The sequence below is a fragment of the Hyperolius riggenbachi genome, chromosome 2, assembly GCF_040937935.1.
Source record: "Hyperolius riggenbachi isolate aHypRig1 chromosome 2, aHypRig1.pri, whole genome shotgun sequence".
Classification (NCBI taxonomy): Eukaryota; Metazoa; Chordata; class Amphibia; order Anura; family Hyperoliidae; genus Hyperolius; species Hyperolius riggenbachi.
The window spans coordinates 407,234,427-407,262,415 of record NC_090647.1 but is presented as its reverse complement, the minus strand read 5'-3'; the positions used below and the strand labels follow the sequence as shown (position 1 = coordinate 407,262,415).

The 27,989-nt window shown below is 43.9% G+C and overlaps 1 protein-coding gene across 1 annotated transcript in view; it reads left to right on the top strand.

Annotated features, from left to right (window-relative positions):
• The window catches only part of CCDC80 (coiled-coil domain containing 80), a 227,634-nt gene that overhangs the window by 99,101 nt on the left and 100,544 nt on the right, over nt 1–27,989 (top strand). Inside the window, exon 4 of the mRNA XM_068269829.1 lies at nt 9,372–9,508. Within this exon, the coding sequence (XP_068125930.1) occupies nt 9,372–9,508 (137 nt within the window). The remainder of the gene's footprint in view (nt 1–9,371; nt 9,509–27,989) is intronic.

Below are 27,989 nucleotides of genomic sequence, written 5' to 3'. Positions count from 1 at the left end.
TTCTCAGATCCACTTTAAAGAATTGCTGGAGAAAGACAAACCTTGTTGCAATATCAAACAATTCACATTCTGTCCAACCTGAGCCCCATGAGGACAAGAGTAGGGAAACTACCATACTTCACATCTTGCAGTTTTACTGCAATCAGACATGCATTTTTTATTTACATTGTATTTTTCCTTAGCACATCATTTATTCTTTAGTTTTATTTGATACAATGAGAAACCAGTTAAAGAGGAACTCCAGCCTAAACATGACATACTGTCATTAACTTACATTAGTTTTGCTAATTAAAATAGATGGGTAATATAATCTCTTACCCATGGGCGTCCGCAGAAAATTTTTGGAGGGGGGGGGCAAAAAGTGGGGAGCAAATCCGGGCTGGTGTGGAGCTATGTCATGCGCCACGCCGAAAAATGGGTGTGGTCATGAACCAGAATGTGGGTGTGGTCGTGGGTGGAGACAAGTTTACATGAACTGAGCAATGGTGGGACATTAGATTAGGACAGTGGTGGCGAACCTTTTGGAGGTTGAGTGTCCAAACTGCAAAGTCACTTTACTATCACAAAGTGCCAACAGCAATTTAAACTAAATACAAACGTTTTAACTCATACATGAACATTATGGAAAATTAAGTTGAAAATAAACTGTGAAGATAAACAATTTCATCCATCGTACTCCTGAAAAAAATTATTCATTTTTTTAGAACCTCCCAGTTTCATTTTCTGTTTTAAAAAGCAGAAAAAGTAGGTTTAATGCTATTGTCTCATATGATGATGATTCAGCTTTTTCCATAGTCTCGCAGTTATCAATCATGTGACCCCCAACAAGACAAATTCAGCAATCATGAGCCCCCCCCCCCATCAAGACAAATTCAGCAATCATGAGGCCCCCAACATGACCAACTCAGCAATCATGAGTGAGGCCCCCAACAAGATAAATTCAGCAATCATGAGGCCCCCAACAAGACAAATTCAGCAATCTTGAGGCCCCCAACAAATCATGAGGCCCCCAACAAGACAAAGTCAGTAACCATGAGGCCCGCAACAAGACAAATTCAGCAGTCATGAGGCACATAAATAGACAGCTTTTCACATAAATAGGCAGAATGCCCCCTTAATATGTAGACACCTCTCACCTGGCAGCAGTTCCCCAAAATACACTCAATCTGACAGCAGTGGTTCCCCAAAAATAGGTAGTCCCAGGTCTATAGGTGTCCCCAGAATAGGTGGCCAGCGGTATAGATGTCCCCAGAACTGGTAGCCAGGGGTAGAGATGTCCCCAGAACAGGTAGCCAGGGGTATATGTGCCCAGTATATGTAGGCAGGGGTATGTGTGCCCAGTATATGTAGGCAGGGGTATATGTGCCCAGTATATGTAGGCAGGGGTATATGTCCCCAGTATATGTAGGCAGGGGTATATGTCCCAGTATATGTAGGCAGGGGTATATGTCCCAGTATATGTAGGCAGGGGTATATGTCCCAGTATATGTAGGCAGGGGTATATGTCCCAGTATATGTAGCCAGGGGGATACGTCCCAGTATATGTAGCCAGGGGGATACGTCCCAGTATATGTAGGCAGGGGGTATAGGTCCCAGTATATGTAGGCAGGGGGTATAGGTCCCAGTATATGTAGGCAGGGGGTATATGTCCCAGTATATGTAGGCAGGGGGTATATGTCCCAGTATATGTAGCCAGGGGGATATGTCCCACTATATGTAGGCAGGGGTATATGTCCCCAGAAAAAGTAGCCAGGGGTATATGTCCCAGTATATGTAGGCAGGGGTATATGTCCCAGTATATGTAGGCAGGGGTATATGTCCCAGTATATGTAGGCAGGGGTATATGTCCCAGTATATGTAGGCAGGGGTATATGTCCCAGTATATGTAGGCAGGTGTATATGTCCCAGTATATGTAGGCAGGGGTATATGTCCCAGTATATGTAGGCAGGTGTATATGTCCCAGTATATGTAGCCAGGGGGATATGTCCCAGTATATGTAGACAGGTGTATATGTCCCAGTATATGTAGGCAGGGGGTATATGTCCCAGTATATGTAGCCAGGGGTATATGTCCCAGTATATGTAGCCAGGGGGATATGTCCCAGTATACGTAGCCAGGGGGATATGTCCCAGTATACGTAGGCAGGGGTATATGTCCCAGTATACGTAGGCAGGTGTATATGTCCCAGTATATGTAGGCAGGGGGTATATGTCCCAGTATATGTAGCCACGGGGATATGTCCCAGTATATGTAGGCAGGGGTCTATGCCCCAGTATATGTAGGCAGGTGTATATGTCCCAGTATATGTAGCCAGGGGGTTATGTCCCAGTATATGTAGGCAGGGGGTATATGTCCCAGTATATGTAGCCAGGGGTATATGTCCCAGTATATGTAGCCAGGTGTATATGTCCCAGTATATGTAGCCAGGGGGTTATGTCCCAGTATATGTAGGCAGGGGGTATATGTCCCAGTATATGTAGCCAGGGGTATATGTCCCAGTATATGTAGCCAGGGGGATATGTCCCAGTATATGTAGGCAGGGGTATATGTCCCAGTATATGTAGGCAGGTGTATATGTCCCAGTATATGTAGCCAGGGGGATATGTCCCAGTATATGTAGGCAGGTGTATATGTCCCAGTATATGTAGGCAGGGATATATGTCCCAGTACATGTAGGCAGGTGTATATGTCCCAGTATATGTAGCCAGGGGGATATGTCCCAGTATATGTAGGCAGGTGTATTTGTCCCAGTATATGTAGGCAGGGGGTATATGTCCCAGTATATGTAGGCAGGGGTATATGTCCCAGTATATGTAGGCAGGGGTATATGTCCCAGTATATGTAGGCAGGGGTATATGTCCCAGTATATGTAGGCAGGGGTATATGTCCCAGTATATGTAGGCAGGGGTATATGTCCCAGTATATGTAGGCAGGGGTATATGTCCCAGTATTTGTAGGCAGGTGTATATGTCCCAGTATATGTAGGCAGGGGTATATGTCCCAGTATATGTAGGCAGGTGTATATGTCCCAGTATATGTAGGCAGGGGTATATGTCCCAGTATATGTAGGCAGGTGTATATGTCCCAGTATATGTAGGCAGGGGTATATGTCCCAGTATATGTAGGCAGGGGTATATGTCCCAGTATATGTAGGCAGGGGTATATGTCCCAGTATATGTAGGCAGGGGTATATGTCCCAGTATATGTAGGCAGGGGTATATGTCCCAGTATTTGTAAGCAGGTGTATATGTCCCAGTATATGTAGGCAGGGGTATATGTCCCAGTATATGTAGGCAGGGGTATATGTCCCAGTATATGTAGGCAGGGGTATATGTCCCAGTATTTGTAGGCAGTTGTATATGTCCCAGTATATGTAGGCAGGGGTATATGTCCCAGTATATGTAGGCAGGTGTATATGTCCCAGTATATGTAGACAGGTGTATATGTCCCAGTATATGTAGGCAGGGGGTATATGTCCCAGTATATGTAGCCAGGGGGATATGTCCCAGTATACATAGGCAGGGGTATATGTCCCAGTATATGTAGGCAGGGGTATATGTCCCAGTATTTGTAGGCAGTTGTATATGTCCCAGTATATGTAGGCAGGGGTATATGTCCCAGTATATGTAGGCAGGTGTATATGTCCCAGTATATGTAGACAGGTGTATATGTCCCAGTATATGTAGGCAGGGGGTATATGTCCCAGTATATGTAGCCAGGGGGATATGTCCCAGTATATGTAGGCAGGGGTATATGTCCCAGTATATGTAGCCAGGGGTATATGTCCCAGTATATGTAGGCAGGGGTATATGTCCCAGTATATGTAGACAGGTGTATATGTCCCAGTATATGTAGGCAGGGGGTATATGTCCCAGTATATGTAGCCAGGGGGATATGTCCCAGTATATGTAGGCAGGGGTATATGTCCCAGTATATGTAGCCAGGGGTATATGTCCCAGTATATGTAGGCAGGGGTATATGTCCCAGTATTTGTAGGCAGTTGTATATGTCCCAGTATATGTAGGCAGGGGTATATGTCCCAGTATATGTAGGCAGGTGTATATGTCCCAGTATATGTAGACAGGTGTATATGTCCCAGTATATGTAGGCAGGGGGTATATGTCCCAGTATATGTAGCCAGGGGGATATGTCCCAGTATACATAGGCAGGGGTATATGTCCCAGTATATGTAGGCAGGGGTATATGCCCCAGTATATGTAGCCAGGGGGATATGTCCCAGTATATGTAGGCAGGGGTATATGTCCCAGTATATGTAGCCAGGGGTATATGTCCCAGTATATGTAGGCAGGGGTATATGTCCCAGTATATGTAGGCAGGTGTATATGTCCCAGTATATGTAGGCAGGGGTATATGTCCCAGTATATGTAGGCAGGTGTATATGTCCCAGTATATGTAGCCAGGGGGATATGTCCCAGTATATGTAGGCAGGTGTATATGTCCCAGTATATGTAGGCAGGTGTATATGTCCCAGTATATGTAGGCAGGGGGTATATGTCCCTGTATATGTAGGCAGGGGTATATGTCCCAGTATATTTAGGCAGGGGTATATGTCCCAGTATATGTAGGCAGGGGTATATGTCCCAGTATATGTAGGCAGGGGTATATGTCCCAGTATATGTAGGCAGGGGTATATGTCCCAGTATATGTAGGCAGGGGTATATGTCCCAGTATATGTAGGCAGGGGTATATGTCCCAGTATATGTAGGCAGGGGTATATGTCCCAGTATATGTAGGCAGGGGTATATGTCCCAGTATATGTAGGCAGGGGTATATGTCCCAGTATATGTAGGCAGGGGTATATGTCCCAGTATATGTAGGCAGGGGTATATGTCCCAGTATATGTAGGCAGGGGTATATGTCCCAGTATATGTAGGCAGGGGTATATGTCCCAGTATATGTAGGCAGGGGTATATGTCCCAGTATTTGTAGGCAGGTGTATATGTCCCAGTATATGTAGCCAGGGGGATATGTCCCAGTATATGTAGGCAGGTGTATATGTCCCAGTATATGTAGGCAGGGGTACATGTCCCAGTATATGTAGGCAGGGGTACATGTCCCAGTATATGTAGCCAGGGGTATATGTCCCAGTATATGTAGGCAGGGGTTTATGTCCCAGTATATGTAGGCAGGGGTATATGTCCCAGTATATGTAGGCAGGGGTATATGTCCCAGTATATGTAGGCAGGTGTATATGTCCCAGTATATGTAGCCAGGGGGATATGTCCCAGTATATGTAGGCAGGTGTATATGTCCCAGTATATGTAGGCAGGGGGTATATGTCCCAGTATATGTAGCCAGGGGGATATGTCCCAGTATATGTAGGCAGGGGTATATGTCCCAGTATATGTAGGCAGGTGTATATGTCCCAGTATATGTAGCCAGGGGGATATGTCCCAGTATATGTAGGCAGGGGTATATGTCCCAGTATATGTAGGCAGGGGTATATGTCCCAGTATATGTAGCCAGGGGGATATGTCTCAGTATATGTAGGCAGGGGTATATGTCCCAGTATATGTAGCCAGGGGGATATGTCCCAGTATATGTAGGCAGGTGTATATGTCCCAGTATATGTAGGCAGGGATATATGTCCCAGTATATGTAGGAAGGTGTATATGTCCCAGTATATGTAGCCAGGGGGATATGTCCCAGTATATGTAGGTAGGTGTATATGTCCCAGTATATGTAGGCAGGGGGTATATGTCCCAGTATATGTAGGCAGGGGTATATGTCCCAGTATATGTAGGCAGGGGTATATGCCCCAGTATATGTAGGCAGGGGTATATGTCCCAGTATATGTAGGCAGGGGTATATGTCCCAGTATATGTAGGCAGGGGTATATGTCCCAGTATATGTAGGCAGGGGTATATGTCCCAGTATTTGTAGGCAGGTGTATATGTCCCAGTATATGTAGGCAGGGGTATATGTCCCAGTATATGTAGGCAGGTGTATATGTCCCAGTATATGTAGGCAGGGGTATATGTCCCAGTATATGTAGGCAGGGGTATATGTCCCAGTATATGTAGGCAGAGGTATATGTCCCAGTATATGTAGCCAGGGGGATATGTCCCCAGAAAAAGTGGCCATGTCTGTGTGCAGGAGGAGGGGAGCAGCGGAGAGAAGAGGGAGAGCTATGGGCACTCACCTTAGGGGGCTCTCCCTCCCTCTCTCGCTGTCCCCTCCGGAGTCCGGAATGAAGTGTGCAGCGGCTGGCAGCGGGCGGAACTTACCTCCTCTCGTCGCACGCGCCGGATGGATTAGCCGCTACTCTGGCCTGATCCAGACCAGAGTGCGGCACCAGAACTTCCGGCGCAGAAGCGAGAGGAGGTAAGTTCCGCCCGCTGCCAGCCGCTGCACAGTGCACACTTCATTCCGGAAGGGACAGCGAGGGAGAGAGAGCCCCCTAAGGTGAGGGAAGGGGGGGGAGATGTCCGCCCTTCCCCACTGTGCCCATAGCTCTCTCTCTTCTCTGCGCTGTTCCCTCCTGCTGGCTGCATGGGCACGCGGCCAGGGGGGGGGCAGCGGGCAGCCAGGCTCGGGCAGATGCCCGGTTTTGCCATATGTGCGGACGCCCATGCTCTTACCCACACTGTTTTAAAAGAACAGGCAAATGTTTGATTTCATGATGGCAGCCATCTTTTTGGTTGAAAGGAGGTGACAGGGAGCATGAGACACAGTTCCAACTGTCCTGTGTCCTAAGCACCTCTCCCAGTTGCTAGGCAACATGAATAACATAGGAAATCACATCATGCTCTGCACAGCATCAGGGAAAAAAGGCGTTTTTTCTTTGATGGGTGGAGCTTAGCTAAAAATGCAGCTAAAAATGATGCTTTGGTAAGAACTTAAAGTTCTGATGCTGTGAAACTGTTGAAGAAACACCAAGCCTTTTCAGTTCTGCTGAGTAGATTTTTATACAGCAAAAGGAATGGCAGCGCTTTCAAAAACTCATACCTGAATGTTTTAATAGTATAAGATGTGCAGAGCTCCAATACTCCTGGACTAAAATACACACCAACACTCATTGCAGGCACAAAAATGGGAGAACATAAGTTCAGTGAGAGGTGAATCTATACCTGAATGAATTATCTGCCACAATATGCAGAGCTCCAATGGCCACTAGACTAAAATACATACCTAGCTTCACTTCAGGCAAAGGGGGGGTGTTAGCTTCAGAGATAATATGTGCACAAATTATGCTTACTAGACTTCCCCACGGCTGTGACGGACCCCCTTGGGGAAGACCTAACGCTAATCTAGCAATAAAAACACAACATTTCCAGTGCAGCTAATCAGACAAATGGTATACACATTTGATAAAACATACATACAGACTGGTAACAGCGCTCATGGATGCATTAGCTTGCAAACCTACAGGGGCAATGCACAGCCCCTCTGGACTAAATACACGCCCTGAATGCAAAGCAGATGCAAATTGTGTGCTAACTAATCTAAAGCTTTGTGAATAATTGTGAATCAGTGAATGCAGCTAGCCACTCGTATACACACATTCAATTCATACAGCAAAAGGAATGGCAGCGCTTTCAAAAACTCATACCTGAATGTTTTAATAGCATAAGATGTGCAGAGCTCCAATACTCCTGGCCTAAAATACACACCAACACTCATTGCAGGCACAAAAATGGGAGAACATAACTTCAGTGAGATGTGTGTATACTAGATGTGTGCTAGCTGCATTCACTGATTCACAATTATTCACAAAGCTTTAGATTAGTTAGCACACAATTTGTATCTGCTTTGCATTCAGGGCGTGTATTTAGTCCAGATGGGCTGTGCATTGCCCCTGTAGGTTTGCAAGTGAATGCATCCATGAGCGCTGTCACCAGTCTGTATGTATGAGTAGATTTTTAGTCCGGAGGTTCACTTTAACCTCTTAAAGTGTAACTGTTGGGCATAAAATCAATTCTTTATTTTTATCCGGTAAATAAGTAATAAGGATGCTAACTAGACACTCCAAAAGTTAAAATCCCTATTACTTTTCTTATTGATAAATGATCATTCCCCAGTTTACCTGCCTTATTTGGTACACACAAAATTTGCTACACAAAAAGGAAGTTGCAAGGCATGCTGGGTTGTCCTTTTTTGCTTCTCTACTTCCCCTCAGACTAAAAGTGGATCCGAGGTGAACTTTTACTCATTGCATAATTGTGTTCCTTTCCTATTGTTTATAGGGCATTCCTCCAGCCAAATACTTTTTTGATTTTGTTTTAATACTCTAATTCCCTATAAACTAAATAAACCACGCCCACAGGTTTTCAGAGAGTCTTGGCAGTAGCAAAGGCTCATGGGAGCTCAGTCTGGGCAGGAGGAGGAGGAGGTGTTACTAGCCATTGATTTCAGAGGCAGAGGGGAGGAGGGAGGAGAGGGGGATTAGGTTTTTTTCACAGTCTGAGTGCTGATGGTGCAGATAAGCCTGCCTCTGTGTAATGTTTACAAAGAACATGGCTGCTTTTATTGTATCACAGGAAGAAATAATCATTTTCTATTAAATGTGTTTGCAGCTAGATTTGCTGTGTAAACTATCTAAACTTTAGAGAAGATATATAGACAAGTTACTTGTTGTAGTTTGTTTTTCATCTTGGATCCGCTTTAACTAATGCAGCCTGATTGGCTGAAGCATCTTTCCCTCCTGTTTTCTCCTCCCACACCTCTGTTCCTCTCTGATTGGCCAATATTTCTTATGCTGAGACAATGCACTTTCTATAGTGAAGGGTGGTCAACGCATACACAATCAGGCAGAGGAGAGTAAGGGAGGAAGTTACATCAGGATTGGCTTCAAAATAGCCACAGTTAAAATGGAAAACGCTAAGAAGGATTTCCTCTTTTTGTACTGTAGAAAAATCACTAAAATCAAAACCAGGACAGTGCAATACATATGTTATATAAGTAGAGCAAGTATTTATCTACTTATATATGTGTTTTTTTTTCTGAGATAGTAGGGCTGACAGCTCCTCTTTATAGCAAAACGAGCATTGTAAAATGTTCTGTTTTTTGTACTTTTCAGCGCAAAACGGGCATTTTAAAATTATTGTTTTGCATAGAGGGGAGATCAGAGTACACCCGTGGGTGTATGCAAGCGCGTGCACGCTTTTAACAGCCAATGGGCTGACGTTAACTAGTTAAAGTCATTGGAAATTATGCTTTACTGGATCATGAGCTCATTATATAATTAAGAAAAGAATATAATGATTTCTTTATACGCCCCTCGAGGACAAGAGTAGGGAAATTTTACTATATTTCACATATTTAAGATTCACTGCAATCAGACATGCATTTTTTATATTTTCCAATGGCATATTGTAATGGGCTGTTTTTGCTCTTCTTTTTATTCAAGACAATGAGAAACCAATGAAAGTAATTGGAGATGATGAATTATTGGATCATGAACTCATTACAGAATTAAGAAAAGAATATGGAATGACCTATAATGATTTCTTCATGGTATTAACTGACTTAGATATGAGAGTCAAGGTAAGTAACACTTATATTTTATTTGCAGCAGTGCATTGAGCATCATTACTTTTGGTGTTATTGTTGTATTGTTGGTGGTGTTATTGCATACAGGCATTTTTATACAGTGAAAAAAATTGAGCTTGTTTTAGTAAATAATACAAAAAAGTGTATGCTGTAATTATAAATCACATAATTTACAGCCATGACAACAATCCATTTTCAGTAGTTTAGCTATAATAGTCTACATGGTTGAAGATAATTGCTGATGTTCTGTTTGGTGGTGGTGATGAATTAATTATATAAATGTCAAACAGTTTACACATAAAAACAAATACAATTCAGATAGTACATAGCTTTACATCATACCTTGTAAAATGTACATACTAATGAGATGGCAAAGTCTAGCAATATCTAACAATACATTTCACAAAACAAAAACTCACTACATGCCAACTATATGCAATACATTTAAAGAATTAAAAAAAAAAAACTTACTGAACAAACATACTTACTTAATTTTGAAATTAGCCATGCAGGATATTTGTGATTAATCAAGACAACCATAAGTAGAGCCTGAACATGCACAAGACAATTGTTGGCAGTTGCATAGGGCCTGGAGAGGGGTGCATATTGATTCGGTACCGCTCAGTTCAGCGTGGTGAGAGCCGAATGACGTTTCTCATCACTTCCGCTAAACTCCAAGGCGGCGTTAAATACTATTCCCCCTCCGAGTTGTCGCAACTCGGAGGGAGATGTAATTCAGGGTCTAGCAGCCCCCAGAGCCCTGAATTACCGCTACGTGCCCTGCACAGGGGGCACCCAGTTTCAGCGCTCGGCTCTCAGAGCCGTGCGCCAAAATCAGCTGATCCGCGGGAGTCTAGGGGCCTGGTGGATTTTAGTCCTCACCACATCTTATCCAAAAAAGACAGGTTACCATCAACGGTGGGCAAAAACTGCTATCTTGCTAGTTCCCCATTTCATCTTAATCCATTCCTGACCATAAGGAAAACAGAGACAAAATGGAGCAGCTGCCTGTCGGCAATCAGATGGCAGCAAATGAAAGAAACATGATTACTTGATCTGGGCAATTGCATTACTACTCATCTACTTTTCTTTGCACCACCTTCATAAATCAGCCACAATGAATGAGAAGTATCAAGATCTGCCTACCATTATTTCTACGATCAGCCCTTATGTTAATATAAATTGAAATTCCTCTGAAACCTGTCAGCACTTTTTTTTTTTTTATATATATATACATACAGTCAATCAAAAATTCAAGAACAGTCTGGATAGTGTTTTAAAAAAATATGGTAAATTTAAGTTTTGAGACAGCATAAGGAAATCAGTTGACAGTACATAAACATGGAAATATAGTTATTAAATAGCATTACATCAAAAATATGTATTGCATATTAAATACAAATAGGTAACAGTTTTTAACAAGAGTAGTTTATGCTTTAATTTACCATGTACTAGTCTATAGTTTTCATGCCACTCTTTTATTATAAACTTAACTGTTTCAAAATTCCCTGGAATCCACAGATAAAAAAATGACAGTTTTAAGGGAAAGAAGAAATTCTTGTGAAAAGGCCAGAATGCTAGTTATTTGCAAAGCTGAATCCACTCACTTCACAATGAACAGCATGTTATATATTTAACAGCCGAAAATATCTACTTTATAAATGTCACAAGAAAAGAAAGGGTGATTTAAATACTTTTAGTTCTGAGAAAAAATTGAAAAGGTAAATCTGTAATGTCTATATGTGCTAAGTAATAAAAAGAAAAAAAGAAATGCATAGCAAAGCCATTATGGAAATGTTCTTTTTAAATGCTAAGACAAAATAAGTATAACTTATGAAATGTCTGTGTGCTATCTGCAAAGTGTGGACTTCAACTGTATTTTTTTTTCTATAAATTCAAGTAAATTAAATCCCAAGAAGATTAAAATTGAAAGGAATCTGTTTTTATCACAGATTACACAGATAATCTGGGAATGATGCAAATCTGGCAGATAGGAAAGTTTTCCACAAATGTATGCTTAGTAATTGTGCATGCAGACTTGCCCTAACCATTAAGAACCAGTCAGTTTTCTTATGTGAAAAATTCAGTAGAGCAAGCATTCTTGGCCCTTATTCATTTCCCTTGCAAAAAATCTTGGAGGAAAAGAAGGGAGGCGTATACCCCAAGCAACACAATTAGTAGTCCAAAAATTTAAATATCATAACTTTATTATTAATTTCCCTTTTTCTCTTAATGTTTTTCCTAGGTGATATTTTCATACTTAATAAAAACGCATTTTAAGCCACCAGTAAGCAAGGCAATACTTAGAATAATTTTGACAGTACTTTTTCACCTACTTTTTTGGGTACTTTTTCAATTGCAAAAGTGTTGAAAAGTTAAACAGAAAATGAAAAAGTATCTCCTAAGAGAAAAGTTGGGAGAAAAAGTGAATTGAACAAGGGTCCTTGGCTCATATGCAATTAATTGCTTTCCTCCGAGTTATCTCCTAAGTGATACATTTTCAACTTTTCTGTTAAATAATATTTCAGCACTTTGCAAACAAAAAAACTACCAAAAAGTAGGTGAAAAAAATACTATCAAAATTAATCTGAGTATTTTCTTGCTCACTGATGGCCTAAAGGGCATGTTACTAACAAGTTGGGAAAATAGCACCTAGGAGAAAAAGTGAATTGCATATGGGCCCTTCACTCTTACAAAACACCCCGTAGATCATCCTGTACAAAAGACTGAACTGATCTAGTTGGATCAGTATACAATTCATTGGTAAATTGTATTTCACACTTTGTTGCCAAACCCAACTTGTTACATCCAAGCAGTGGTTGGGCAGCAGCTAAAACAGACTTCAGCTTTTACTACTAGCTCTAAAAGTGATTATATACAATCAAATTTCCATTTTTTTTAAAGGTTAATGTGTTAAATAGCCATGACTAATTAGAAAAGGTAGTTCAAATTATACTGTCAGGATACTGACAGTCAGGATACCAATGTGAACGCATTAGATATGCAGCTCCACCAAACACTTTGCATATACAGTCATGGCCAAAATTGTTGGAAATCCAGAAATGTTTCCAGAAAATCAAGTATTTCTCACAGAAAAGTATTGCAGTAACATGTTTTTGCTATACACATTTATTCCTTTTGTGAGTATTGGGACAAAACAAAAAAGGGAGGAAATAGGCAAATTGGACATAATGTCACACAAAACTCCAAAATTGGCACCCTTTCAAAATTGTGGATAGGTAAGAATGTTTCAAGCATGTGATGTTCCTTTAAACTCTCCTGGGGCAATTTACAGGTGTGGGGCGGGCAATTTAAAAATCACATCTGAAGACAAATAAAAAGGAGAGACGTCCACTTAGTCTTTGCATCGTGTGTCTGTGTGTGCCAAACAAAGCATGGACAACAGAAAGAAGAGAACGGTCTGAGAACCAAAATTGTGGAAAAATATCAACAATCTCTAGATTTGCCTTTGTCCACAGTGCGAAACATTATCCAGAAGTCTGCAACCTATGGCACTGTATCTAATCTCCCTGGGCGTGGACGGAAGAGAAAAATTGATGAAATGTTGCAACGCAGGAATGATAGTCCGGATGGTGGATAAGCAGCCCAAGACAAGTTTGAAATAAATTCAAGCGGTCTTGCAGGCTCAGGGAGCATCAGTGTCAGCACAAACTATTATTATAAAGGTTTTATTTATATAGCTCCAACATCTTCCCTAGCACTGATCATAATACAAAACAAATATTGTGGAACACATGTACATAAGAAGTTTAATAGCTAATGTGCACTGTGCAAAGTGGACACACAGAACTGCAATATAACATAGCAGGCACATTAGCTGTTGGACACAGGTGTGCACAGTGCTGTTAGTGCTACAGCACCTTGCATAATAGCCCTCAAAAGGGTTGGTTTATTGTTTTTCTTGCTATTGTTATATTGCAGTCCTCTGTGCCCAGTACACACATTAGCCGTTGGAGACCAGTCTGCTGGTCCTAGTAGTGCACCAATTAGATAACCCATAATCCTTCACCACCACTACATGCATCATCTAGTATCCACTACTGTCCCCTGTATAGGGTTATATAGTGAAGTGATTGTTGCAGATAATATAAACCCACCTGTCACCTGACCTGCATGAGGTGAGGTGACAAATAAATAAAATCTGCTGAGTGTCCAGAACCACTACTGGCATCTAGTATCCTCTTCTGTCCCTGTATAAGTCCTCACAGGCGGGGCCTACATTATTAAGTGATTGTTGCAAATAGTATAAACCCATCTGTCACCTGAGCTGTTGAAGTGACATTCAGTTTTCCCCAAAAAATAAATCCTGCTGATTGTCAAGAACCACTACTGGCATCTAGTATGCACTATTGCTCCCTGCATAAGGCTCACAGGCAGGGCCTATATGGTTAAGTGATTGTTGCAGATAGTATAAACCCATCTGTCACCTGAGTGAAGTAACAATCAATTCCTCAGTCGCAGGGTATTTTTTTTGTTGCTATTTTAATATTGTGTAGTAAAAAAAATGACAAGCAGAGGCAGGCCACATCGCAGGGGTTGTGCTGCTGTGATTTCCTGGAGCCCTAGAATAATGCTCAGTGTTCAGGGGGCACGTACCCTGAACTTACAAAATGCTTAAGTTGTACTTGACTGACTTTCATAGCAAACCCCATCTTCTACTCCGAACCTTGAAGCACCATCCCCATCCTGCTCTGATATGGGCACCACACGACTTACCACTCACCACTAGCACTACAGCCCCTCCTCTTGATGTGTCAGAGGAGTTATTTACACATCAGTTTGTGTAAATTAGTGATGCACAAGCATTATTGCCAAAGGATGGAGATAGGGATGTTACACCTAATATGTCTCAGGCAGGTGACATTACACAGATGGATGTAAGGTGTGATGATGTCGTCTAAGCTGCTGCTGCTTTTTGTGAGTTGTCAGATACAAGTGAAGCAGCTGATGCTGTCGATGTGTTGATGGATGTGATGTGGGTGCCCACAAGAAGAGATCAAGAGGCCAGTTTAGTTCAGATGGGGAGACAGACAGAGGAGCAGAAGATGAGTCCAAAGCAGGGAGAACTCACAAGGAGCTGGTGGCAAACAGCATGCATCAGCACCTGGGGTCAGCCAGCTTTTGCCGCCAACTTCTGCTGTTACCACCACCAGAATTCCATCATCACAAGGCTCAGCAGTATTTTTGTTTTTGTGTGTGTGTGCCTCTGACAACAACGATGCCACTTGCAACCTGTGCCATAAGGAACAGAGTTGTGAGAAGACCAAATCCCACCTAGGTACAACTGCTTTGCGAAGGCACATGATCTCCCATCACAAACAATGGGATTAACACATGATAAACATAAGCAGCACATAAACTCAAAGCCACCCTCTTCCTGGTCCAGCTTCTTCAGCGACGTCTACCTATGCTCTCCTTGTCCCACCCTCCAATCCGCCTCCCACCTTGCCCAGTTTCTGCTCATCTGCCCACAGTCAAGATTCTGTGAAGGACATGTTTGAGCATAAGAAACAGATGTCTCCGAGTCACCTCCTTGCCCAGCGTCTGACAGCTGGCTTGTCAGAACTCTTAGCCTGGCAGCTTTTACCATACCAGCTGGTGGACTCTGAAGCATTTAAACAAATTGCAGCAATTGGAATACTGCGGTCGAAGGTACCCGGCAGAAACATCCTCTCCAAAAAGGCAATACCAAACCTGTACCGTGATGTGCAGGGGCAAATCACCGCATCTCTGACACACAGTGTTGGGGCAAGAATCCATCTGACCACTGATACATGGTCTTGAAAGCATGGTCAGGGCAGGTATATCACATACACTGCCCACCGGATAAACCTGCTGAAGGCTGGGAAGCATGGAATGCGTGGCTCTACAGTGGAGTTGGTGACAACACCACAAATTGCATGCAGGCCTGTTGCCACCTCCTCTTCTCACGATTGTCCTCGGCTGAGTTCTCCATTACTTCAAATGCACACTATCAGCTACACAGAGCCTATTCCACATCCCAGGTACCACATTGTCATGCTCTCTTGGGGATGACTTGCCTGAAGTCAGAGTCACACTGGACAAGTACTCCTGTCAGCTCTGAAGTCACAGGTCAATCAGTGGCTGACCCGGCACCAACTGGAGATTGAAAGAGTGGTGTGTGACAACTGAAGCAATCTGTTGGCAGCACTAAAATCTGGCAAGTTAACACATGTGCCCTGCATGGCACATGTTCTCAATCTTATTGTCCAAAGCTTTGTCTCTAAGTACCCAGGATTTCAGGACGTCCTTAGGCAGTACAGGAAGGTGGATGCCCATTTCAGATGTTCAAACACAACCATGGCGTGCCTTGCTGAGATTCAGCAGCGAAACAACATGCCAGTGAGGCGCTTGATTTGCAACAGCCAGACTCGCTGGAACTCCACACTCATGATGTTAGAAAGCCTGCTCCAACAAGAACGAGCCATCAATGAGTATCTATATGACCTGGGTGCCAGGACAGGTTCTGCGGAGCTGTGGAATTTTTTTTTTGCCGCGTTACTGGGCACTCATATGCACGATGCCTGTAAGCTCATGTGCCCTTTTGAGGAGGTAACAAACCTATTCAGTCGCACTGAAGGCACCATCAGCGACCTCATACCATATGCTTTCTTACTGGAGCATGCCCAGTGAAGAGAGCTTGATCAGACCGTAGATTAGCGTGACCAGGAAGAGGAAGAGTTGTGGTCGCCATCACCACTAGAAGGAGCCTTGTCGTCACCTGCGGCGGCAATGCAGAGAGGAGACTGAAGAGAAGTCTGAAGAGGAAGGTGACTTTGTGAAGGTGGAAAACCAACCAGAGCAGGCATTCCAGGGGGCTTGCTGTCAACTTTCGGGGACTCTTTTTATTGTATGTGGCTGGGGGAGGAGGAAACCTTCAATGACATCAGTGGGGACGAGAAAGGGGAGATGGCTACCTCTGCATCCAACCTTGTCAAAATGTGGTCTTTCATGCTGAAGGACCCCCATATTAAAAGACTAAAGGAGAAGGACCTGTACTGGGTAGCAACACTACTAGACATTCGGTATAAGCATAACGTGGTGGAAATGTTACTAACTTACCAAAAGTTAGAAAGAATGCAATATTAACAGCCTCCAAAGTATGCTGTATAATGCATTTAAGGGTGATGTCACAGCAGGATGGGAATATAACGGGAAGAGGTGCCAGTAATCCTGCTCCCACAGCCACACTGACAGTGCACTTTACGTGTTGGTAGTGACGGACATGCAGAGTTTTTTTTAGTTCAACGCATCGCAACAACCCTTCAGGATCCACCCTCAGAGAACCCCTCGACTGACAGGTAGCAGACTACCTGGCATTAACTGTTGATATCGACACTCTGAGAAGCGGTGAACCCCTGGACTACTCAGTGTGCAGGCTTGACCAGTGGCCAGAGCCATCACAATTTTCCATAAACTTTAGGCTTGCCCCACCTCAAGCATTCTGTCAGAAAGGACCAGTACAGAAGGAGGGATTGTCACTGACAAGAGAAGTCACCTAGGTCAAAGTGTTGACTACCTGACCTTTATTAAGATGAATGAGGCATGGATCTCAATAATTGTACAGTAGGACAGAAGCACCAGTAGTGTAAAATTTGATAAAAACTTTAAAAATAGGGGGGTTAGTGGTGGACTTACCTCCCCAATGTAAACACAAGATACTGTTGATTTTTTTCAACAAAAATAATTTAATTATATACTCCAGACAAGTGCAACGCATTTCGCAGGCAAATCCCACTTCATCAAGCTATAATGAGGAGTACAATAACTGTGGGACAGAGAAATAATTGAAGTACCAGTACATGTTAAATTCATATATCATTTTAGATCTGAGTGCACATATACACCCGTATACATACATGCACATGCACATGCATACATACAAGAGGCATGTTAGAGAAATTTTATCTAGATTTGTGATGGCAACATTTTTTTTTTCAGGTGATTGTTAGAGCTATTGATTTGTGTCAGTGGAAAAAAACAGAAAAATTGAAAAGACATAATTCTAGGTTGTCTATTGGACAATGGAAATGTTAGTCAGAGTAGTTAAAGTAGACTACTGAGTATGGTATACGTAAATCAATGTCTCCATTGATGGGAACCTAAGTGATAAATTCTTATAGTGCCTAGATGGTAAATGGTGACCAGGGATAAAAGCTTGCGGGTGCACCTGTGTTCATGAAAGGGGATGTGTATGTTAAGTGGGCCTTGGTGGTGTCATGTTACTTGTGGTTGTGAGCGTGTCTCCAAGGGAGACTGCGCGCACAATCCTGCTTGATAACGGAGGGTAGTGCGAGCTTAGGGAGGGGGCAATAGAATGGGGAGTCTTTGTATTATGGAGAATCCAGTAGTAAATACTGAATAAGTGTAACAATGTGTGGTGTTTGGTGCACACTCAGAGTATTCAGATTGTTGGTGATCCGCAGTATCACCAATAATGCTGATATATCCGATTATGTGGCGATCTGCGGAATCGCCAATAATGCGGATATTTATTAGTAACTCTGGATACCGGGTATAACGACAGTGGAAAACCCACCACACTGATATCTTTAAGAGGACTGGCTACCTCTAAAAGAGAAACGCAGTGTGTGCGATTCTGCGACTAGATGACGTAACGCTAGAATCGCGTTCCCCAGCAGCAATGATATACTGGGGAACCACTGAGACCTCCGCAAGGAGGGATTCAGCAGAATAAACCCTTTAGTGGGAGAACCACTAAAGGGGGCAAAGTCAGACGGAAACGGTTCGGTAACAAACTGGCTGCGAGGTACCGAATCGTGAAACAGAGAGCAGAGTCAGAAATCTAGCCAAGGTCAGTAACGGAAATCAGATAGGCGGAGGTACAAAGTCAGAAAGCCGAACTCGTAGTGAAATAGACAAGCAGAGGTTCGGCAACGGGAGATCAGAAAATGGCACAGATAACAATAGTGCTTGCGAATATATTGGCAAAACCAATATATGTCGCAGATCAGGAAAATAACAAATCTGACTGTTGTGGGCTAGCTACGGCAAGCCGCACTTGGCCCACGATGGTACTGACTGTCAGATCACTATCTGGCTGACTATTAGATCAACTGACTGGCTGACTACAACAGAGATCAGGTTACATACAAATATACAATAATCAGGAAAACAACAAAGACTGACTGATGAGAGACAGGAGCTTTGTTCCAGCTAGGACTGTCTCTCTCGGATCTAGCTAAGGTCTGAGGGCTATCACAAAGTAACGCTTACTGCAGACAACTTGCAACTGACAGAATGCATGCTTTTATACTGTGCTGGGCTCAACCAGCCCGCCCAGCCAATCAGCCAATCACAACACAGTTCAAGGACCTTGCAGCACAGCTCAAGGACCTTACTGAGGTCAGCTGACCAGCTGGTCAGCTGACTCTCCTTCTAAGAGTATAAAAGGCTTTATTGCACATGCGCGCAGCCCCTACGGGGTCCAGACTGGATTGAGGATAGCGTTGGTGTGTGGCAGGCCCTGAGGCCTGTGAGGGAAGAACCGGACCACAGCCTCGACGTAAAGTACGCCGAGAGGCCCGTGACCGAACGGTGGATCGCAACGCCGATGCGGATGTTTCTCCGCGTTCCGCATGCGACCATGTGGTGGATGGTGCCGCTGATGCGGACGCGGACAAACCTCCGCGTTCCGCTTGCTGAATGCGGTCAGGCCGCCGTCTTATGACAATAAGTTATGAATAAATAATGAATAACTAATGAATAAATACTTTGTGTTGTTGCTTATTAAAGGGAAAACCCACATGATTTAGTGCCTGTATAGTTCTTATGGAAGACCGCAGGGGTCCTGTGGAATAAAAAAAACAATCTGGTATCTGTATCAAAAATGCATAATCACAGTTAGTATCACATAAATTAATAAACCCTAAAAAGTACTAATGTTATAAAATGTTGTAAACATAGTTATTAATATTTAAAAAATATATAAATTAATATTGTGAATGCTCAATGAGTGGAAAACACATGAAACAATCATAGCTTGATCCTTATGTAATCAAATATAGTTTTAATATAATCTAATCTCGTATATTCATGAAAACATAATCATAAATCACTCCCATTTTTTGATGATCTCACACCTCTCATACTGGCTGGGAGATCAATCGCATAAGTGACATTATTAATCTTTCTGGTCACTGGGAATGGTCCTATGAATCTAGACCCCAGTTTGGGTGACGGTTGCTTCAAGGTCAAATGCCGAGTGGATACCCATACCATGTCTCCCGGAGAAAACTTCCATTCTACAGACCGCCTTTTATCTGCCTGTTTCTTCTGGGTCTGGAAGGCTTTCCCCAAGTTCCTCTTAACCATTCCCCAAATCTCCCTCAATGCTCTCTGTCAATTCTCCAAGGCTGGGAATGGTGTAGACGCCACAGGCAACGGGGCAAACTTGGGTGATCTTCCCGAAACTTCCTGAAATGGGGAAAATCCTGAAGAGGAACTCTTCAGATTGTTGTGCGCAAATTCCACAAATGGTAAAAATGTTACCCAATCGGACTGAGCATCTGCGACATAACATCTGAGAAATTGCTCCAGGGACTGGTTAACTCTCTCGGTCTGGCCATTGGTCTGTGGGTGGTAGCCTGATGAAAATGCAAGGTCCATATCCAGCTGATGGCAAAAGGCTTTCCAAAACTTTGATACAAATTGGACTCCCCGATCTGACACCACATTCTCCGGAATACCATGCAGCCGGAAACGTGCTGGATGAAGAGATCAGCCAACTCCTGGGCCGAGGGGAGTCCTTTTAATGGAACAAAATGGGCCATCTTACTGAATCTATCCACTACCACCCAAATGACTGTTTTGCCCTCAGACCTGGGGAGTTCTCCTACAAAATCCATGGACAAATGAGTCCATGGCTCACTTGGCACTGGTAAGGATTGTAAAGTACCCACAGGTGCCTGGCGAGAGGGCTTACTTCTAGCACATACTGCACATTCCCTCACAAACTCCTTACAATCTGTTGCTAATGTAGGCCACCAAGCACATCTGGCCAACAAATCCTGAGTTCTGGTGGCCCCGGGATGACCTGCATTCTTATGGGAATGAAACAGATGTAAGAGTTGTAGACAAAAAGGTAGTGGTACAAACATCACCCCCTCGGGCTTCCCCTCTGGAACATCCTGTTGGTAAGGACTCAGTGACTGTCCAATCTTTCCAGGTCTCAGTAGCTGCCAGGACTACCCTCTGAGGTAGAATGGTCTCAGGGGCTGAGGGCTGTACTGTCTTGGGCTCGAAACACCTGGACAAGGCGTCAGCTTTGATGCTTTTACTACCTGGGGTATACGTTACAACAAATCTGAATCTTGAAAAGAACAAAGACCACCGGGCCTGACGAGGACGAAGTCTCTTGGTGCCCTCTATGTACTCCAGGTTTTTATGATCTGTATAAACTGTGATAGTATGCTCTGCCACTTCTAGCCAATGTCGCCACTCTTCAAAAGCTAATTTAATAGCCAAAAGCTCCCGGTTGCCAATATCGTAGTTTTTCTCTGCGGGTGAAAACCTACGGGAAAAGTAAGCGCATGGATGAAGTTTGCCCTGCAAACCAGAGCGCTGAGACAATACAGCCCCCACCCCAACCTCGAGGCATCAACCTCCACAATAAAGGGGAAGGTGACATCCACATGTCTTAAAATGGGTGCAGAACAGAACAGTTTTTTCAGAGTAGAGAAAGCAGAATGTGCCTCTGCTGACCAGTGGTAAGTATCAGCACCCTTCTTGGTGAGACTGGTGAGAGGTGAGACCACTGAGGAGTACCCCTTGATAAATCTCCTGTAGTAGTTGGCAAAGCCCAAAAACCTTTGGAGTGCCTTCAATCCCACAGGCTGAGGCCACTCCAAAACAGCAGAGACTTTTCCTGGATCCATGGAGAGGCCAGACGTAGAGATAATGTACCCCAAGAAGGCAACTGAGGTTACCTCGAAGAGGCATTTTTCCAGTTTAGCATAAAGTGAATTTTGTCTTAATTTAACACAAACTTGACATGTTTTCAATGTTCCAACAGATTGGAAGAGAAGATCAGTATGTCGTCCAGATAAACTAAGACGAACTTCCCCAACACCTCCCTGAATACCTCATTTATTAACTCCTGGAAGACGGCAGGAGCGTTACACAACCCGAAGGGCATCACCAGATATTCGTAGTGCCCGTCAGGCGTGTTGAAGGCCGTCTTCCATTCGTCACCATCTCTAATTCGAACCTGGTTGTATGCGCCCCTTAAATCCAGTTTAGAGAAAATCTTGGCGTTGGTAACCTGAGTGAACAAATCGTCAATCAGGGGCAACGGATAACGATTTTTCACTGTAATTTTGTTCAACCCTCGATAATCAATGCAGGGACGAAGGCCTCCATCTTTTTTTTTCACAAAAAAGAATCCTGCCCCTGCTGGTGAACGAGAGGGACGGATGAAACCCTTGGCCAAGTTCTCTTTGATGAACTCCTCCATTGCTACTTTCTCAGGTCCAGATATATTATAGAGGTGACCCCTTGGAGGCATACAACCAGATCTTAAACCGATGGGACAATCGAAGGTACGGTGAGGGGGAAGTTTATGTGCCGATTTAGGACAGAACACATCAGCAAATTCTGCGTACTGAGTTGGCACACCTTTAACCTGAAACTTGGTGTTTCCTACGGTTACTCTCGCCTAACAGTGAGGATGACAGTGGGTAGACCAGCTTTTTAGCTGACCTGAAGCCCAGTCAATCTGAGGAGAGTGAAGTTGTAACCATGGCATGCCAAGAATAATGGTGGAGGTTGTCATACGCAGGACCAGAAATTGTAAACTCTCTTTGTGTAGCACCTCAACATTACACACCAACTCAGGGGTCCGAGAAAGGGGTTGTCTACTTTGCCTGAGGGCATGTCGGTCATTTGGGTGGTAGTCGACCGCTTCAGTAAGATGGCCCATTTCTTGCCCTTGAAAGGACTCCCCTCGGCCCAGAAATTGGCCGATTTGTTCATCACCCACGTTTTCCGGCTGCATGGCATTCCGGAAAACATAGTGTCAGATCGGGGAGTCCAATTTATTTCTAGATTCTGGAGGGCATTTTGCCACCAAATGGGCATGAAGCTGTCATTTTCGTCGGGCTACCACCCACAGACCAATGGTCAGACAGAGAGTCAATCAGTCATTGGAGCAGTTTTTGAGGTGTTACGTTGCAGAGACACAGAATGACTGGGTCAAATTTCTGCCCTTCGCAGAATTTGCACAAAATAATTTGAAAAGTTCTTCCTCTGGATTTTCCCCGTTTCAGGTAGTGACAGGGAGATTGCCCAAATTCTCCCCATTGCCAGTGGCCTCCACTCCATTTCCAGCTCTGGAGGCCTGGCAGAAGTCTTTTAAGGACATTTGGTGGACCGTGAGAAATAATTTGGAAAAGGCGTTTCAGAGTCAAAAGGGTCAAACTGACAAGAGACGTTCTTTAGAATGGAGATTCCAACCAGGAGACTTGGTATGGGTGTCCACACGTCACTTGACCCTGAAACAGCCCTCAGACAAGTTGGGCCCCAGGTTTGTCGGTCCATTTCCGGTGGCTAGAAAGATCAAAAATGTTACTTATGCCATTGATCTTCCTGCCAGCATGCGTGGCGTAAGATCTTTCCATGAGTCACTGCTCAAGCCAGCAGTCCATGTGGGTCCCACTCCTCCTCCTCCTGTGATGATAGATGACCAACCGGAGTACGAAGTAGAGAAGATCTTAGACGCATGTGTGGTGCAGAATTCAGTACAGTATTTGGTGCACTGGAAGGGGTATGGGATTGAGGAAAGGACATGGGTGCCTGAGTGTCGCATGCATGCTGACAAATTAAAAAGGGAATTCCATGCCTTACATCCTGAGAAGACAGGAAAGAGCTGTCCGGAGTCCACTCCTCGGGGGGGGGGGGGATACTGTAAGGAAACGCGAAAAATCAGCCGCCTCTACTCAGCGTGAGGCGGCTGTTTCCATGGAGGGCATGGCGGTACGCGGAAGCACACATAGCCCTGCTACTGACACTTTGACCCAGCGCGGAGAGGCCGCCGCCGGTGCGGATAGCGGTGCGACTAACCCCGCGCATGGGTCAGCAGAGACATTGCAAAGCAGTACTAGGGTGGCTGGGACTGATAGTCCACCTAGGTTCAGAATGACGCGCGTGCGCGTGGAGAGGCAGAACTTTTATGGCAGTCAGAGAAGGGTTAGCTGACCAGGCCGGTCAGCTGACCAGGCCGGTCAGCTGACAATTACAGCAACTTTCATTGGTCCAGCATTTAGGGGAGGTGCTGGAGAGCACTAGTGTATATATGCTGGGTGCTGGTCATTCTCTGGTTGTCTGGCTTTGCGATCACAACGTGGTAGCACTCAGACCTTGTTCGTATCTGTGTTCTAGCATAGTTTCCAAAGGTGTTGACATCAAGGCGTTCACACCTTAGCGTTAGGAATATTATCTGTATTATTTGTTATGACCTTTTGCCTGCCTGACTATTCTTCTGAACTCTGATCCTGTACCTTGCTATTTCTGATATCCTGTTGCCAAACTCTGCTCGTTCCTGGACTCTGTATTGGCCTGCTGACTCTGTACCTCGTTATTCTGATTCTCCGTTGCCAAACCCTGCCTGTTATTGGATTCCGTATCTGCCTTCTGATTCTGTACTTTATCTGTCTGTGTGTTGACGACCTGGCTTGGCCGACCTCGAGAACTAGCCTTACTGTTAGAGGCAGTTCCCAGATCTGTTAGTGACACCCTCTCCTTGGTGTCACTCACACTCTGTCCTTCCTACTCTCTGCTTAGCTCCTCCCCCGGGAGAGTCTAGGCTTACGGAAGGAACATACTTCAGTGTGTACTCAAAGTATTACTGTTGCACTAAACACTCACTCATTACTCAGGTGTCCAGAGGTTAGATTATATATCTGATTATCGGTGATACTGCAGATCATCGATAATCGGGTATATTCTGCATTCTCGGTGATACTGCAGTTCACCGGTAATCAGACCCTCTCTGTGTTACACCGATCGTTACAAATTGCCTTTGGATACTGTGGGATAGAAACGTGATCTGCCTTTTAAATTGGTGGCGATGTATTTTACGGTTGTGACTGTGGTGGGCTGTACAGTGATGGTAGGTAGGTTGTCATCTGATGTGAGGATCAGTGTAGTGTCCGGTTCTGTGCGAAGGGTTTTTAAATTCTTCTTGATGTCGAAATGGCGTTTGAGGGTAAGTTTTCTGATATATGTATTTAAATCTGTGAATAATTCAAACATGTTGGATGATTTTGTGGGGCAATAAAAGAGGCCTTTTTCTAACAGTGTGATCTCATGTTTGGATAATACGTGTTGGGACAGATTGAAAATGCATTTAGTTTGTTGGACTGGTGTCTGACAGGTGTGTGTGTGTGTGTGTGTGTGTGTGTGTGTGTGTGTGTGTGTGTTCGGTTTCCTTTTTCTACCTTTCCCTCTGCTTCCTGTTGGTCTAAGTCTGAAAGGGGTCTTTTCAGGTTGTTCCTGGGTTGTAATAGTGTATGGCTGGCTTTTGGACTGGGATCTTGGAGGGTTACAGCACGCTGGAAGTCTTGTGACTCAGTCCCCACAAAGCTGTTTTTCTTCTTTGCAAGCAGCATGACTTCCCACACAGCTGTCCTCCTCCATCACCACCAACTAGGGTCCAAAACGTAATTTTTGGAAACATTTTATAAAAATGGCATGTACATGCCTTTAAAAAAAAGGCATGTACATGTCAATTCTCCTTCGTGATCGTCATCTTGTCATGGTGAAGGGGCTTGTGTATCACAATGAAGCAATGACCTATATTAGTGTGTTGGCACACCCAAGACGATAAGGTTGTTGCTTCATTGTGGACAGACTAAATTCAATCTGCTTAATAAGTTTTGACAAAAACATTTTTTAATGGTCATCAAAGTGATCAATAAAGTCTACTAGGCCAACACTGGGCCCACACTGCAAAATCAGTGTTTTTTTTGGTCACTTAACTGCCATTGAACTACCTCAGCCCGACCATAGGTGCTGGAAAACCGCCATCGCCTGCACTCCCCCGAATGTGTGCACACGCACGGCAACCACTACACACCACCACATAAAGATTGTGACTCCGCAGAGAGGACTAATATTTATGTCCTGAGGGCGTCAACTAATAAAAACAATGATTGGCTCACTTGAGGTTATCACTAATGCTGTTTGTGTTGCGGTAAATGTGGCATTTCGTCTGTCTGTGTGAATCGGGCCTAACCCTTACACTACCTGATCGATGTGTACACACGGCGAACATTTTAAAGCACTTTATTCCACAAATTTAGGACTGTAATGTGATTTCTGCCCTTTAGAGATTAAAACACAAATCTGCGTTAACTACTTAATTTGTACGTGGCATTTTTGCCTTTGGTCCCCCTCCGACATGCCACTGTCCAGGTGTTAGGCCCCTTGAAACAACTTTTCCATTACTTTTGTGGCCAGAAACAGTACCTATAGGTTTTAGAATTCAGCTGCCCATTGAAGTCTATGGTGGTTCAAGAACGTTTGCGGCAAATTCGTGTTCACATTCACAAACCGAAAAATGTATGTTCTCTACATTACTTTTTACTACATTCTCTCTTGTGTTGTGATGTATTCCTCCATAGATATAATAACCATACACATATAACCCTTAGGCCCATATGCAATTAACTTTTTCTCCCTAATTTTCTCCTAGGTGATATTTTCAAAATTGTTAATAAAATGCCTTTGAAACCACCAGCAAGCAAGGAAATACTGAAAATTATTTTTTTGGTGGTCCTTTTTCACAAACTTTTGGGTACTTCTTCATTTGCAAAATGTTTAAAAGTTATTTGAAAAAGAGAAGATGGAAAATTATCTCCTAGGAGAAAACTCAAGTGACAAAGTTAATTGCAAATGGACCTTAGGGTAATATTTATGATGTGTGTCCAGAAATGCGGTGGGTGTCTGCTCTTTTTATGTTTATGATGTGTTCCTAAAATACTTTCTGGATCTCGCCACATAGTGCAATTTATGTTAACCCTCCAAAAATTTAACTAAAACAAGCAAGTATGACTTTTAGTTCACAATTGTGGGGTTTAAAAGATAAGTAAATCTCCAATATTGCTTTCCTTCCATCTTTTGTAATAAAATGCTAAGGTACGGTATAAGGGAGACAAAGGTTATACACGGTGGCATAGTCCCCAATTTGAATCCCAGCCAGGTCAACATGTGCAATGAGTTTGTATGTTCTCTCCATGTCTGTGTGGGATCCCTCTGGGCACTCCAGTTTCCTCCCACATCCCAAAAGCATACAGATAAGTTAATTGGCTTCCCCCTAAAATTGGCCCTAGACTACAATACATTACACGATACATACATAGACATATGACTATGGTAGGGATTAGATTGTGAGCCCTTATGAGGGACAGTTAAGTGACAAGACAATATACTTTGTATCGTGCTGCGGAAGATGATAACGCTATATAAATAGTAAATAATAGTAATAATAATAGACTGCATATTTGTTGACTTTTTTTTTTTAACCTTTTCGGGACCGGCCACCTGCCCCCCCTTAAGGACCAGGCATTTTGCGCGGGAAGGGGGTGCGCGCGTTTGGGGGGGTCAGGCGGCCGGATCCAGTCTGTGGCTGGCTGCTTTTGTTTCCCCCCCATGGTGGCCTGGGCCCTCCCTTCTGCCAGCAGCCTTCACTTACCTTCCAGGCTCCAGCGATGAGCCACACGGGACCCTCTTCTCCGGCCGGCATCTCCGTTCTGTCTGAAGATCAGTTCCGGGTCGCGGCTTGATGACGTCATCAAGCCGGGACCCGGCGCTGACGTCAGATGGAGCGGAGATGTCGGCCAGAGCGGAGGGGGGTGCCGATCATCGCTGGAACGGCAGGGAGGTGAGTGGATCCTCTTCTTTTCCCCCCTGCCGCCGCAGCTGTCAAAGGGATCACTACGATCCGACGGCGATCGTAGTGATCACGTGATCAGCAGCCATACGCGATGGCTGCTGATCACTCGGGGGAGATGTCGGCTGTCATATGACAGCTTAATCTCCCCCTCCGGGTGCGCACGATCACGTCGGGAGCGGAAATTGCAGGCCGGCGTAGATTCTACGCCGCATCAGGCTTGAACAGCCACAAGTGCGGCGTAGAATCTAATGCCGGTGGTCCCGAAAAGGTTAAAGATTCTTTATTTTATATCTGCAAAGGATAATAACATCACAACAAACTTTACAGTGTGTTTATTCTGCTGAGTATAGCATACATTCAAGCAGCTTTCCAGCGCAGCGTATTTTCATTTTGCCAACACTTCCGTAATTATAAACAGACATATCATACAAAGGCAAATATAAATAAATCAACCATGACAGTATGCAAAACATTCTGTATGAAAAAGGAGGTGCTAAACAACTGCCACTTAACTTTCATATT